Here is a 13433-nt window from a genome sequence, read left to right on the forward strand (position 1 = left end):
CACTTAAACTCTGGGGGGCGAGGTGATGGCGCACGATCCACTCTTAAACCTAGACACTTGAAAAAAAAATTCAAATTAAAAATTAAAAAAAAAACACAAACCACCAAAACCTTTTTAATCTGATGATTGCTTTCTTTTTTTTTTCTTTTCTTTCTTTTTTTTTTTTTTTTTTAATACACTTTCTTCTAGATGCCTGTGGTCTCTCTGATGTAGCCCATGTTGAAAGTTTACAGGAGAAGTCACAGTGTGCTTTGGAAGAGTATGTTAGGAGCCAGTATCCCAACCAGCCAACACGATTCGGGAAGCTATTACTACGTCTCCCCTCCCTTCGCACTGTCTCCTCTTCTGTCATAGAGCAATTGTTTTTCGTCCGTTTGGTAGGTAAAACCCCCATAGAAACCCTAATCAGGGATATGTTACTGTCTGGCAGCAGTTTTAACTGGCCTTACATGTCCATTCAATAAAACATCCAAGAGAGAGAAAAAGGAAAAGAAAAAAAAATAAAAAAACCACCAAGACAAAAATTTTAAAAAATAAATAAATAAAATCAAAATTGAGAAGGGAGATGAGAGTGAAAGGAAAGCAAATGACATTTGGGTTCTGGTTGTTTCTTAAATTTCCTTCTGCTAAGAAAGGATGTAAAAGGATGTTACAAGTTTGCTAAGAGAAGACAGGAAAAATTAATGGACTGTGAATTAAAAAAAGAGACTGTCAAATGAACTTTTACAGAATGCATTAAAAACTCCCGTGTTGTTCAGAAAAAAAACTTGCTACTTATCATTTTTTTTGTAAAAAATAAAAAAGAGGGAAAGAAAAAAAGAAAGAAGAAGAAAAGAAACGATGGTGGGCTTTTTCTTTTTTTCTTTTTTCTTCTTTTTTTTCTTTTTTTTGGGGTAAACTTTTTAAAAAATCTCGCTTAAAGTGCATTTAAAGGAAATTTGGAGAAAATTAGCAGAACGGAAGAAAGTAAGTCTTTTTTTTCCAAATTATTAATTGTCCTATGTGTCTATGTACCTATAGCTGTTCTTTTTTGTATTTTTCTGGTTTCAAACCAGTTTATTCTGTGGTTCTATAATAATTTTTGATATAACCTTGGCTTCTTTAAAAAAAAATAAACTGTGTATCCTTAAAATATATGTTCTGAAAGAATTAAAACTGAGTCCACGAAAGTATCATAGGAAGAAAGGAAAGAGAAAAAAAAAACCCTCAACAACACAATGATGGAAGCGCACTTAAGGTGGTGACCCAAAATCTAGCTTGAAGCTGAGAGAGCTATAATTATATAGACCCGAATGAACCACACGTGTCATATAACTCCCCCCAAATCTAGGTTTTTTTGATATTTCGGACAGAAAATGGACTGTGGGGATTTATTATAGGTAGAAGGATTTTGTGTCCAAGACACACTACGGTTTTGATTTAAAAAAAGGAAAACACAAACAAGCAAACAAGCAAAGTGAACTTTTGTAATTTGAATTGGGTTCCACATAGTTCATCATGAATTGTTATTAAACTCCTCTATCTGTTTGTATATTTGCAAGCCCTTTGTATTATAATAATTGTTGATATTTTCCCTTTTTAAAAAATACCATTGAAATCAGCATGACAAAATAACACTGTTGGCACTTATAGATAACGTGATTGATTCAGTATCTTAGAGTTTACAGTTTTGTGTTTAAAAAAACTGAAGGTTTTTTTTTTTTAAGTGCAACATTTCTGTATACTGTAAAAGTTATAATAACTGAACTGTTTGGTCGAGTCTTTGTGTGTTATATTCCAAGGAAAATTGAAAGTATTCAGAAATTAAAATATTATTTGATATCTGAAACTTGTTTGGCTGTCATAAATGTCTTTCAGAAACCACATTACTTCTCTATAGTTTGCAGTCATTTAAGTCCATAGGCGATTGATTTGTTTACTTGTCACAGTAAGTTTGTAGCAGATGTATTGTAGTGTATTTACCTGTTTAATTCCGGGATGGGGGTGGAGGACTTAAGTTCGTGGTTTATCTCTGGTTTTAGGAAGTACTATGCTGAAATGGTAAACCATCAACCCCCATTCATCTAATCCTCCTGTTAATTAAAAATGGATTTTCTGGAAAAAAAAAAAAAAGGCCCTTATTTTTGTCACACTTAAGTGCCTGCGTAGGAAAGGTATTGTTGTGAAAAAGTATTAGAAATCTGGAGATCAGTATCTATTTTATGATCAGAATGGGGCGAAAAATCTTTTGTAAATGTCTGACATACGCGCACAAGATCATTCAAGCAAGGTAATAGCAGTATTGTAAATATAGGTCAGTTGTTTGCAATGAGTTTTCTTTAAGTATGTGTGATTTTTTATAATACTCCGTAGTTGCCATCTATCGTTGTCATTGAGAGGTCTTCAAATGGAGTGGCTTTAGCTTCTAGCACTGAGGAGTCGGTTTTTAATGTATATATACTCTCAAGTGGATTTCTTTTTTTTTCTTTCTTCTTTTTTTTTTTTTCCTTTAAACCTTAGACTGTGAAAGCATGACCATAGGTCATCTCTCTCTTTTACATATGGGCTATCTGTCTGTGTGTATGCTGGCACACAGACACGCGTGGGCGTCCATGGATGTCCCCTGTGGAGGCACAGGGCCCTCTCCTGCAGCCCTGGCACCGGGAGTGGGACCTGCCTGGGCGGGTGGCATAGGACCGGACACACCACTGGGGAATTGAGTGCTATCCCGAGCAGGCAAAAAAAAACAAACCAACCAAAAAACCACAAAATAACCCAACCCAAACCTGAAGGAAGGCAAGATGATGTGGTTTTTGCAAGGGGTTGATATTTTATTTCGTGTGTGTGCGTGTCATTTATTATTTTTTTTTCTCTTTTCTTTCTCTCTCCCCCCGCCCGCCCTCCCCTTGGTCTATAGCAGATGCTTTGTATGTGAAAGCTTGCAATTTTGTTCTTGTCTGAGGCTTCCCCCTCTCCCTTTTTACCACACGTAACTACACCATGTTGTGGTTTCACAAAAAGAGAGAGAGGGAGGGAGAGAGATCATTCTGTAAAGTCGATTAAACCCTGATCTTTAGTGTGTTCCAGTTAGACACATCTGTACTGGGGGCTGAGGGGCGTATGACTGTGAATTTGAGCAGAGTTTTACATCTGAATCATGGCTCCTTTTCTATAAATATATAAATATATATAAATATATAAATATACTATTATTGCAGGGGAATTGCTGACCTCTAGATTTAGCTTTTTCTATTGCAAGTGCTATCCATGTGAGTGTGTGTGTGTGAAGTTTTTATGCTTACTAAGAACACAGGATCTTGACTTGTTTGTTTTGTGTTAGTTTATTGTAAACAACCATTTGTTGTAAATTGTTATTGGCATTAAATTATAATTTATGATTTTCAAATCCAAAACATTCTCTGCTTTTTATGTTTTAAAGCCTGTAAGCTATCTCTGTATTTATAAGTTTCTTGCAGCGAGCTTTGGTTCACAGAGAATAATAGTAAACAGAAAATGCACCAGGGTTAAATAAAAACACACACACACACACACACACACGCACGCACACACACACAAGCCCCGTGTATATATGTTTGGAATGCTCAGAGGAGGATTTGTTTAGGGACTTCAGTTAGTTTTAAGTTTATAGCATTTAAAGAAAGTTTTTCTTTTCATGCTGAGTTAGAACAAAAGATCTATCCAAAGATTGAATTGGACAAAAGAGGAGGGTTGGGATGGAGAAGCTTGTTCTATGTTGAATTGAGGAGATCCTTTTTTTTTTTTTTTTTTTTTTAAGAAAAGGAAAAAAAAAAAGCTGTTAAACATGGCGACTCTTTCCCTCTAAGTGTCTAATATATTTTTTTTCCTTGCGGTTCCCCCACTTCCCAACCCTCCCTTTTATTATATTTTCTGCTTTAATCTGATCTCAGCTCGCTCTATTCCTTTCCCCCCCAACCCCTGCCACCGGCACTGGCGGGGAAAGACCCAAAGGCGACCCGGAACGACAGCGAGAGCTGCGGAGCCGCCCGCGGTGCAACCACAGCTCGCGAAAGGTCTTCTTCACCCCCCTTCCCCTTCCTCCTCCTCCTCCTCTCCCCGGCTCTCCCCTCCCCGCCGCCGCTCTCCCAAACCTCCCCCGGCCCCGCCGGGGGGGCGGCGGCCCCGCGGGGCGCGGAGGGGGCGCGGGAGGAGGCGGCTCCCCAAGTTCAGACAAAAGCGGGGGCTGGGGCCGGAGGAGGCGCCGGGCGGGCGGTGCCAGCCCGCGCGTGCGAGCGTGTCCGTCTGTCCGTCCGTCCGTGCGCGCGCGAGCGCGCGTGGCAGCGCGTCCGCGCGCGGGGCCGCGCGTACCCCCCGCGCGCGCCGCCGCCTCCGCGGCCGCGGGGCCGTGCGCGGGGCTCTGCCGCGGGGCCGCGCCGCCGGCGGCCGGGCCGGCCCGGTGGGAGGTTTTTTTGGTGTTTTGTTTTTTTTTTTTTTAATTTTTTTTTTTTTTTTTTTGGAGGTTTGGAGGAGGAGCGGGGGGCTGCGCGGCCGCGGGGGCGACGCGTGGGAAAGTCCGCGGCGGCGGGTCCGTGAGCTCAGCCAACATGGCGGCCCCGGCCGGGCCGCGCAGCCGGGGGGGCCCCGCGGCCCCGCTCCGCGCCCCGCGCAGCGCCCGCGGCCCGCCGGAGCGCCCGGGGCTCGGCCGGGGCCGCGGCCGCGGGCGGCGCTTCCCCCGCAGCCCCGATCCCATCCGCATGTCAATGACCTGTGGAAGCATCTCCCCCGTGCGAGCGCGGCGCGGTGCAGCGGGGTCACACCGACCCCGGCTGGGACAGCGGGGTCTGCGCCCGCAGGGAGAGCGGCATCCCCGGGATGGGCCAAAAAAAAAAGGGAAGGGGGAAAGGGGGAAAAATAATAAGAGAGAAAAGGGAAGGGGGAGAAAGAAAGAGGGACAGCGAGGAAAAGGCAAGGGTGTTTCGAGGCGCTCCGTAACCGCCGATGATAACGAGCGGGATGTGGGAATGGAGATGGGTTTTATTTTTATTTCTTTCTCCTACTTTTTTTCTTTTCTTTTTTTTTTTTTTTTTAATTAAAACTTTAGTGGGTCCTGGGGATCGCGCTCGCTTCACTTTGCTTTGTAGAATGGAAAGAGATACACGGAGAAATGCAGGCCTTGTCAGGATTTATTGAAGTTGGGTTTAAAAAACGTGCTTCAGATGATTTTTCCCATTTTCTCAGATTTCAAAGGCTCCCCGCAGTGCGGCTGCCTAATTAATGGTGAAATTCAACTAAATCTAATTATGCAGTAATTTTAAAGCAGTTAGTCCTGGGCGCTGCTTTGTAATAGGAACCCAGTTTTTAAAGTTTGCTTAATGTGTTGGTTTAGGGAGCTGGGGAGGAGAAGGGTGTAAGGGACAGAGCTGTGGGGTTGTTTTTTTTCCTTTCCCCCTTCTCCCCTTTTCCCCCACCCCTTTTGTAAGGCAAAGAAATGCAAAATATAAACCCAAAACAGCCAGCGAAAGGCAAGGAGAGAGGCTGTCTTATCCCCTCGTATGTGATACGGGTATTGAGTGAGAAGCACCAGCGAAAGTGTAAATAACACAGTAGTTAATAGGGACCATAAAGGTATTCCTGGCCTGTGGATTTCCAAGTGCCGAGCTGTTTTAGAGAGGATCTTGAATCCTGCGGTAATAAAGGGGCAACGGAGACACACAGCGTCTCTTCTTGGGAAATAGAAACCAGATTTCAGCTATTGAACATCTATTGTCATTAAGAGGAGAGGCTTGTGCTCGCGAAGTTATAAATCTTATCGCCCTTTTGATAACACAGTTGTAATCAGTTAGCATCGCATTCAAACCCAATTGTAAAACTGCCTAATTTAATATGTCATACATGTCATTAAAACTTTATTTTTCCCACTTCTCTTTTTTTCCTCCCCTCTCTCTACCCATCCCCCCCCACGTAAAATGTCAACAGATCTGGCTGGTAACGTGCAGCAGGGAGAGCCCGAGGTGGCTGCGCTGCTCCGGGGGCGAGCCCGGTGCTATGATGAAGAGGGTTTGCTTTCTTCCCATCTAGGTAATCGGAAGCGTTTCTATCATATTAGAAGTATAGGGGAAAAAAAAAAAGATAATAATAATAAAAATAGAGTGGGGTGGGAGGCAAGGGAGAGAGGAAAATGAAATCCTTCTCCTTCCTTCAGAATTGCCATCGCTCAATGAAGTTCTTTGAAAGAAACTTGTCTTATGATTAGCTAAGCAAACACATCTGCTTTCCTAGTTTGGGCTTAGCTAATTATCAAAACAAAGGGGCCGTTTCTTCTTCTACCTTGCTGGAAAGAAGATGTTATTTCAGGAGTCCTGTCCCTCCTCCCCCCCCTCATCCACACACACACGCAGCCCCAGTCCCAGCCCTTCCCAGCGAAGCACCACGCTCCTTTTATTGGGATTACCGATAGGGAAATGAGTTTGCGCACTCCTCTTCCTAATGTTAAGTTTTATCATTACCTTCCTTGGAACAATATTTTTCCAACCAAATGTCCCTGCGGCAGGGCGGAGGGTGGAGGTGGGAAGGGGAAGGGAGGAGGGGGAAGGTGGTTTTGAATTGCGGACCAACTTCGCAGCTATTTGAATCAAGGCTGCACTCGGTTGATTTTAGTTGACAGAGCGTGTGTTGAAGCTGAACTCTATAATTTGCACTTCTGTTCTTTTATTAGACTTGGACAACGAACTAATGAGCTTTCCCCCACCACTGTGTCACTTGTATTTATTTTCTTTCGGAAACTTTTAGATAGAAGAGGTGTTCTCGCAGAAGGGCAGAGGTGGAGGGAAGGTTTCGCGCGGTGGCTATTTATTTATTTATTTTCCTGGAGGTGCAGGGATCATCCCTGTGCTTGTGCGGATGTGTCTGTGTGCGTGTGTGTCCCTGTCCCCGGTGAAAGGCGACCCACGCGGTGTTAGAGGAGGAGAAGCTCCGAGCTACATGTGTTATCCGGGCGATGCTGCCCTTGGAGTGACTCGGGTGGTGGGAAGGTAACGCGGAGGCGAGCCTTGCGAGACGCCCGAAAACAAAATAAATATATCTATATGCGTATAAATCACCGGTCCTGAGGCAGAGGCTCCGCGGTGCGGGCGCGCTGTGGAGCGGAGGGCAGCGAGCGGCGTGAACCCGAATTTGGTCAGATCTCTGCAGGAGCGGGTTAACTTTATAAAAGCGAGAGGTGCCTTTAAACATGTACCTGAGAGACGCTGGAAGAAGGGGGTTTGGAAGCAAATAGAAAGGTTTTAAATATACATGTGTATTTAGGAAAGGGAGAAAAAGCCCAAAGGAAGGGCTTCCATACACACACAAAAAAAAGGAGGGTGAAATGTTTGTCACTACATGACCACCAACGCACGAAGCCGTATCCATCGCTCGGAGCCTGCTCCATCCGTGCGAGTCGTGAGATATTTTGAATTTTGATTCCAGCGTGTTTTCTTTGAACTGGGCCTTTCGGTTTATTAAGGCAGGAAGAGGAACTCAGCAATCCTCTTTGAAACACGCTTGGTTTAACTATTTTACACAAGTTTGCCCAGGTCCCTGGAGATTCTCCAGTTGAAGAAGATTGAAATTAGAGTTAAAAGCTGGCGGAGGGAGGGGGTTGTGCTGGGAGGGGGTGTAAGAGGGGTAAGGGGGTGGAGGGCGAGTGTGGAAGAGGGTGATGAATCTATTGTAAATGCTCTCCTGTATTCTTGTGTGTTGGGGAATGGAACAGAAATCTGCGTCGCCTTGTTTGATCCATACGCGCGCATCTGCGTGTGCGAGTGCATGGCTCATGCTCTGTATGGAGACATGCACACACATCTCTAGGCCACGATTAATATTCCCAGAAATGCAGGAGAAAAAAGCTGGTATTTAGCGGCCATACGGAGAGGCGCACGCTGCCTGGTTCCCAGCAGCTTCACTCCCAAACTTTGCCTTTTCTTTTGTTTTCTTTTCTTTATTCTTTTTTCCCCCCTCCTTCTTGTAAATTGCTGTTAACGTGTGTCTTTATGTTCTGTCTATAACTAGGATGTAATCAGGCGCCCCATGTCTCTCTCTGAAAGCATTTAATAAATGTCTATTAAAGCGCTACAAATGTAAGATAAATTTAGTGGCGCTGCTGTCTGCCTGTATCCAAACGGTAATGATGGATTTATCAACAGGGATTCGCCTTCAGCGCGGTGAGAGAGATTTACTCAACAAATAAGTCGGAGAAGCACCCACCCAAATACAATCATTTATACGGAAACTGATTTCTTTACAGCACCACAGATTCGAGGGAACATACAGCTTATTGCCTTTTTTCCCCCTTCGCTTTTTCTTTTTTTTTTTCTTTTTTCACCCGTCCTCCTTTTATTTCCCTCCTTTTTAACATAATCAGTGGAGCTGGGAGCGTGTGTTTGTCTCTGTTTTGGGAGTGTTTGCCTGCTTATTGCTGGTGGAAGCTCCCAGACTCGATCAAACCCGGATCAATGCCTAATTTCTCGGCATCACCCTTTCCCTTCTCCCCCCTACTTTCACGTATATTTTTTTCCTTCAGCCCCAAAATATCGAACATAGTGTATTTGGTATCAAAACCCGTCGAGTTTCGAAGTCCAAGATGAATAATAAAAGGGGGGGAAATTGTCCCTGAATTATCTGCGTGTCGCTTCATAAATGCTTGCGAGCGGCTCTCAGGAGCCACAGCACCTCGCAGAGATGCTGCCTACCTCTGCTGAAATTTCTCTCTCCTTTTTCTTAGCCTTTGCTTTGAACCCTACCCAATACCCTGCATGGTTATAAAAGGAATGAACTCAGAAAGAAGCACCATTCATTGTTGGATTCAAGCACTGTCAAAAAAAAAAAAAAATTACTGAAATGCAGCCACATAGCGCCCTTAAGATTATTTCCCTTTCCTAGAAAGTAGCTCCTAACCTCAGATTTCTCCCCCCTCCCCCTTCTTCCCTGGTTTTATTCCCCCCCTCTCCCCCCACGCACACACACCCTTGACCACATCTTTCTCCGATTCGCCTTAGAAAAAAAAATTGCATGTGCTGATGTGATGGAGCCCTTTAAACAACGGGCATGTGAGAGCTGTATTCACTCTGAAACATTACCCCTATTTTCTGAATTTCCTTCCTTTCAAATAGCTGCTCGTATCTTTCTATCCTGGATCCCTGATTTAAACATCCTCAGTTCTGGGAGCTTGTTAGATACATCTACATTTTAATTTAATTTAATTTCGGTATTGTACTTAAAACAACAATAAATAAACCCGAGAACTTGTGTTTTCCTTTGCAGAGAGTTTTTTATTCTTCTCTAGAAATTTCATTGAGATGTCTCTGTACTTTGTTTGTCAGTTATCTTTGTTCCTTTTAAATAAAGGGCTTTTAAATGGACTTATTGCTCCCAGCGTGGGTTCTTCTCTCTAAATGTTAGAAAATTGTGCCATCTACCCGCTATTCTAAGTACTGTCACACTCGGAGACCTCCAAGGACCTTCCAGCCCCAACTTCAATACAACTGTGTCAAAGGGTGCCTAGTAGCGAGAGGAGAAAGGTTTGCGTGGATTTTACAGATTTCCAGCCTGAATCGCTCTCTGAAGCGCCAAAATGATCTGCAAAGATGCAGTTGGCTTCCTTTGATGGCTGGCGCTCCGGCCCCAGCTCCAACCCAAGCCTTTGCAGGAACTAATGAAGCCTCCCTGCCTTTAGCTACATCGCACTTTCTCTCCAGTGCATAGTTTTCCTGCTAATTTTAGACACGAAAAGTGTGGGTGTGCAGGGAAAGGGGGGAGGGGGCAGTCAGTCTTCTGTCGTGATTTTTTTTTTCTTTAAGAGAAATAGTCAGATATTTATAGCCATGGCCTCTAATGCTGAAAATATAGTGTCGTTAATTGAAAAACAAAAGTTCGCTTGCTGAGGTTGGTTCTGGCTGATTAGCTGGGGATGCTGCTGGCTGTGTTTCCAAGGGCGGGATGAGCAAAACAGAAATGTATATAAACTTTACAGGCCTTTTTATCTCCACCCCAATACTTTGCACAGTAACCCAGTTCTACCTCATTAGCCCAACTGGAACATTAGTGCTCAGGTTTAAAATTAGATTTCAAAACCTTTCTTGCTCGTGGGTAAGTAGAAATAGTTGGGAAGGTGTCTTAAATTTTTTTCTTTCTTTTCCCACTAAAACTTAAAATCAGGAGTGCCTTCTAAGTCAGTTTAAATGGATTGATTACCAATTTCCAGCTTTCTGTAATGGTGTAGTTACATGTCTTCGAAATTATTTTCTGGACCTCTTATAGGAGTTTCAGGAGAGAATTGAGGGTGTTGGACGAGTATTTACGTGCGGGGAAAAAACAGTGATACGCTTTATGACTTTTATGACTTGTTTCACACCGTTCGAGAAATGGAGTTTTAAGCAATGTACAATTAAAACTATATTGCTCTTTGGACAAATTCCAAGAAACTTCAGAATCAATTAGTTTAGATCCTTGAATACTTGTTGCTAATACGTGTATAAATATAAATATACATATGATATCAAAGAACAAGAACGACTTGCCAAGGACAGCTCTGCTCCAGATGTAATTTTTATGTCCCTGCCATATAGCTGCACAGAATCGCTTCTCCGATTTCTCATTTTTCATTCATTCCTGTCGGAATATCCAGGCACCACAGAATCATTTTTCTCTCCCTTTTTTCAACCCCCCTCCACCGTCCAATCCCCTCTTTCGTGCCCTTTCGAGCTTTCCGGGAAGTTTCGCGATTTGTTTTTGTTTGTTAGTTTGTTTGTTTGTTTTTCCGTTTGATACTTCCCAGTGTCTTTTTAACCATTCCCGTGATGATTTCTATTGGCCAGGTACTAGGGTTAAAACTTTATTCTTCGCTACCCACAAACTCCCGCCCCGCAGGCGAAGCCACATTCAGCCACTCCTAATTCCCAGGTTTAAAGATAATCCTAATTTTGAAAGCGGCTTCACCAGCCGCTCTCTTCCCTTGATCACAAACTGTTTAGTCATCTTAAGTGCGATTTTCCACCATTCCCCAATATTTTTTTTCCTTGCCCCAGAGCCTTTTTCAGATCACATTTTGCCTGAGCTTGGCGGTGGGAGCGGGGCTGTTCCCCACCCGCTGCAGGGCTCTGGCTTTGGGGCCGCAGGGGCTGGGGCTCAGCTCCGGGCATCCCAAACCATCCCAAACCACCCCAGCGCCTTCCGTCTCTTCCTTGGAGATCATTGTCCGTCCCTATTCTTTGCAACGTTTGTTTTTCTGGACAAGAAAGTCGTCCCCCGCTGCAGATGTAATGGATTCCACTCGCAGGTTTTCCTTCCTGCAGAATCTAATCTCAGCCAACAAGTTTCTGCCCTAACTCCTGCATCGTTATTAGTGAACGACCCCTGGAAATTAGCTGTACAGTGACCTCAAATTTCATCCTCTCGGCAGACAGTTTCACTTAGCCTTACAAAGAAGCTAAAAAAAAAAAATTTAGCTCACTAAAGTAAATAAAAATAACAACAACAACAATAATAATAAACTCTGACAGAAGCATATGCAAAATATCTTGAGGATAAAGCCTTAAATGAGACATTGACATCCAGACTAGTTTTTTTTTTTTTCATTGACACTGCATGAGGCTCAAAGGAGCAGTGAGAGGAAGGGCTGCCATCCAGCAAAGTTTGCTGGACTTTATTCAGATAAAACTCGATCTTCCCCTCGCTGAAGCCAATGGCGAACTTGTACAATAGGAGGCAGGTCAGAGCACATCACACTGCCCATATTGTCTTCTGAAACATGGGAAGAACCCTGCCACCTTCCTCAGCTGCCTTTTTAAAAAAAATATTTTTATTCTGTTCCACTCCTGATAGACACCCCCTCCCCGCTCGTGTTTTGTGTTTCCTAGTCCCTTTATAGGAGGATGATTCATTTTACACTGTCACTATTTTCAATTTTGTGGGTTTACTGATGTCTTACTAAAGGGAAAAAAAAAAAAAAGTACACTTTTCCTACCCCAAAGGTCTCATTAGCCTCCGCTGGCTGCTTTTTAGACAGCAGCTCAGTCTCTCACCTCCAGCTGAATTTGTCCAACCCCTTCATCTCCTCATGTTTTATTTCGAGGTCTCACTGAAAAAAAACCCAAAACATTAAATCCCCAAAAGGTCAGCTTCTCCCGGCTCTAATATCCCCGCAAGCATCCGTGCTCCGCTCGGACGCCGCTGCGGGGATGCGGCAGCCCCGGGGAGCGGCTCGGGCTGCGGGGTCCGCAGCATCCCCCGGGACAGCCCCGGCCGCAGCCCCAGCGCTGCTCCGAGCACCTTCCGCTCTCCAGCTCCTCGCACGCTCTGGCCAGACCTTAATGTTGTTGTTGTTACTATTATTATTATTATTATTATTATTATTATTATTATTATTATTATTACAACTGATATTCAAATGGGTGCCTGTTTGTCCCCGCCACCAGCGTGTTTCAGAGCGATTATCTCATATCTTTCCTGCAGCAGTAAGCTATCCTTCAGCCCCGGGTCAGGCATTGATCTCTCTGCAATGTAACAAACGGCCGGGTTAATTTTCCCTCATTACCATTTCCATAGCTCAGGCTCCACACACAGGACGGAGCCCTCCAGCCCGCAGCCGCTGTGTGCGGCTCGGGGCGCGCACACGGACGCACAGCCGGACAGACGGACGCGGGGACATGTGTGGGGACAGCACCCCGAGCCCGCTCGAGCACCCCCGGCAGCGCGGGGTGCCTTTCTCTCCCGTGTCACCTTGCCTGACCCCCCCTCTTTGTACGGATTCGGGGTTTTCTGTGGGGTTGTATTATTTTTTAAACGTTGTTCTGCTCGCTATAAATTAGAAGGAATTTTTTTTTGTTGTTCACCCCGTTTACTTCTTAATCTTTTTTTTTTTTTTTTTTTTTTTTTTTTTTTTTTTTTTTTTTTTCCATCGAGTCTTTTCATTCACTGGTTGCAAAAGAAAAGGGGGTTGGTCAACACCAAAATGGCAAAGTTCAGCTTGGAGGAAAAAAAAAAAACCAAAAAAGAAAAAAACTCCAGCTACCTACAAAGGGGCTCAGGGCTTTGTAATGGCAGAAAGAAACAAAAATGAAAAGAAAATTGCAGTTGAGGCTAAAGTGTGAGAGTGTGTTTGTGTGTATGTATATCTGTGTGTATTTTTAAAGGTTTCTTTGAACTGCCTTTGTGCTGACTAGGCAAAGCTCCTTGCCAATGCTAGTCACGGTTTAAGGAACTTTGAGTTAACCTCTTATATCGAATGAATCTTTTCATTTGGAAACCAATAAATCTCAATCTCTAGCCACCTTTTGTAGAACAGGCTGGGGCTTACCAAGGCGAGGCTGAAGCTTATAATAAAGAAGAGATAAAGTTTGCCAAAGTTTGGGTTGTTTTTTTTTTTTTTCTTTTTTTTTCCTTTTTTTTTTTTTAACCTTCCCCTCCTTCTTCTTCCTCTTCTTCTCTTGTAAATAAAA

At 43.8% G+C, this 13433-nt stretch overlaps 1 protein-coding gene across 3 annotated transcripts in view; it reads left to right on the forward strand.

The window, feature by feature from the left end:
* The window catches only part of NR2F2 (nuclear receptor subfamily 2 group F member 2), a 14436-nt gene extending 11706 nt beyond the window's left edge, over positions 1–2730 (forward strand). For all 3 annotated transcript variants that reach the window (XM_064388785.1, XM_064388784.1, XM_064388782.1), the window contains one exon: positions 190–2730. In XM_064388785.1, coding sequence (XP_064244855.1) covers positions 190–464 — 275 coding nt within the window. In that variant the 3' untranslated portion in view covers positions 465–2730. The remainder of the gene's footprint in view (positions 1–189) is intronic.
* Positions 2731–13433: the final 10703 nt, after the last annotated feature.

This window comes from Passer domesticus, chromosome 14, assembly GCF_036417665.1.
Source record: "Passer domesticus isolate bPasDom1 chromosome 14, bPasDom1.hap1, whole genome shotgun sequence".
In the NCBI taxonomy this organism is placed as follows: Eukaryota; Metazoa; Chordata; class Aves; order Passeriformes; family Passeridae; genus Passer; species Passer domesticus.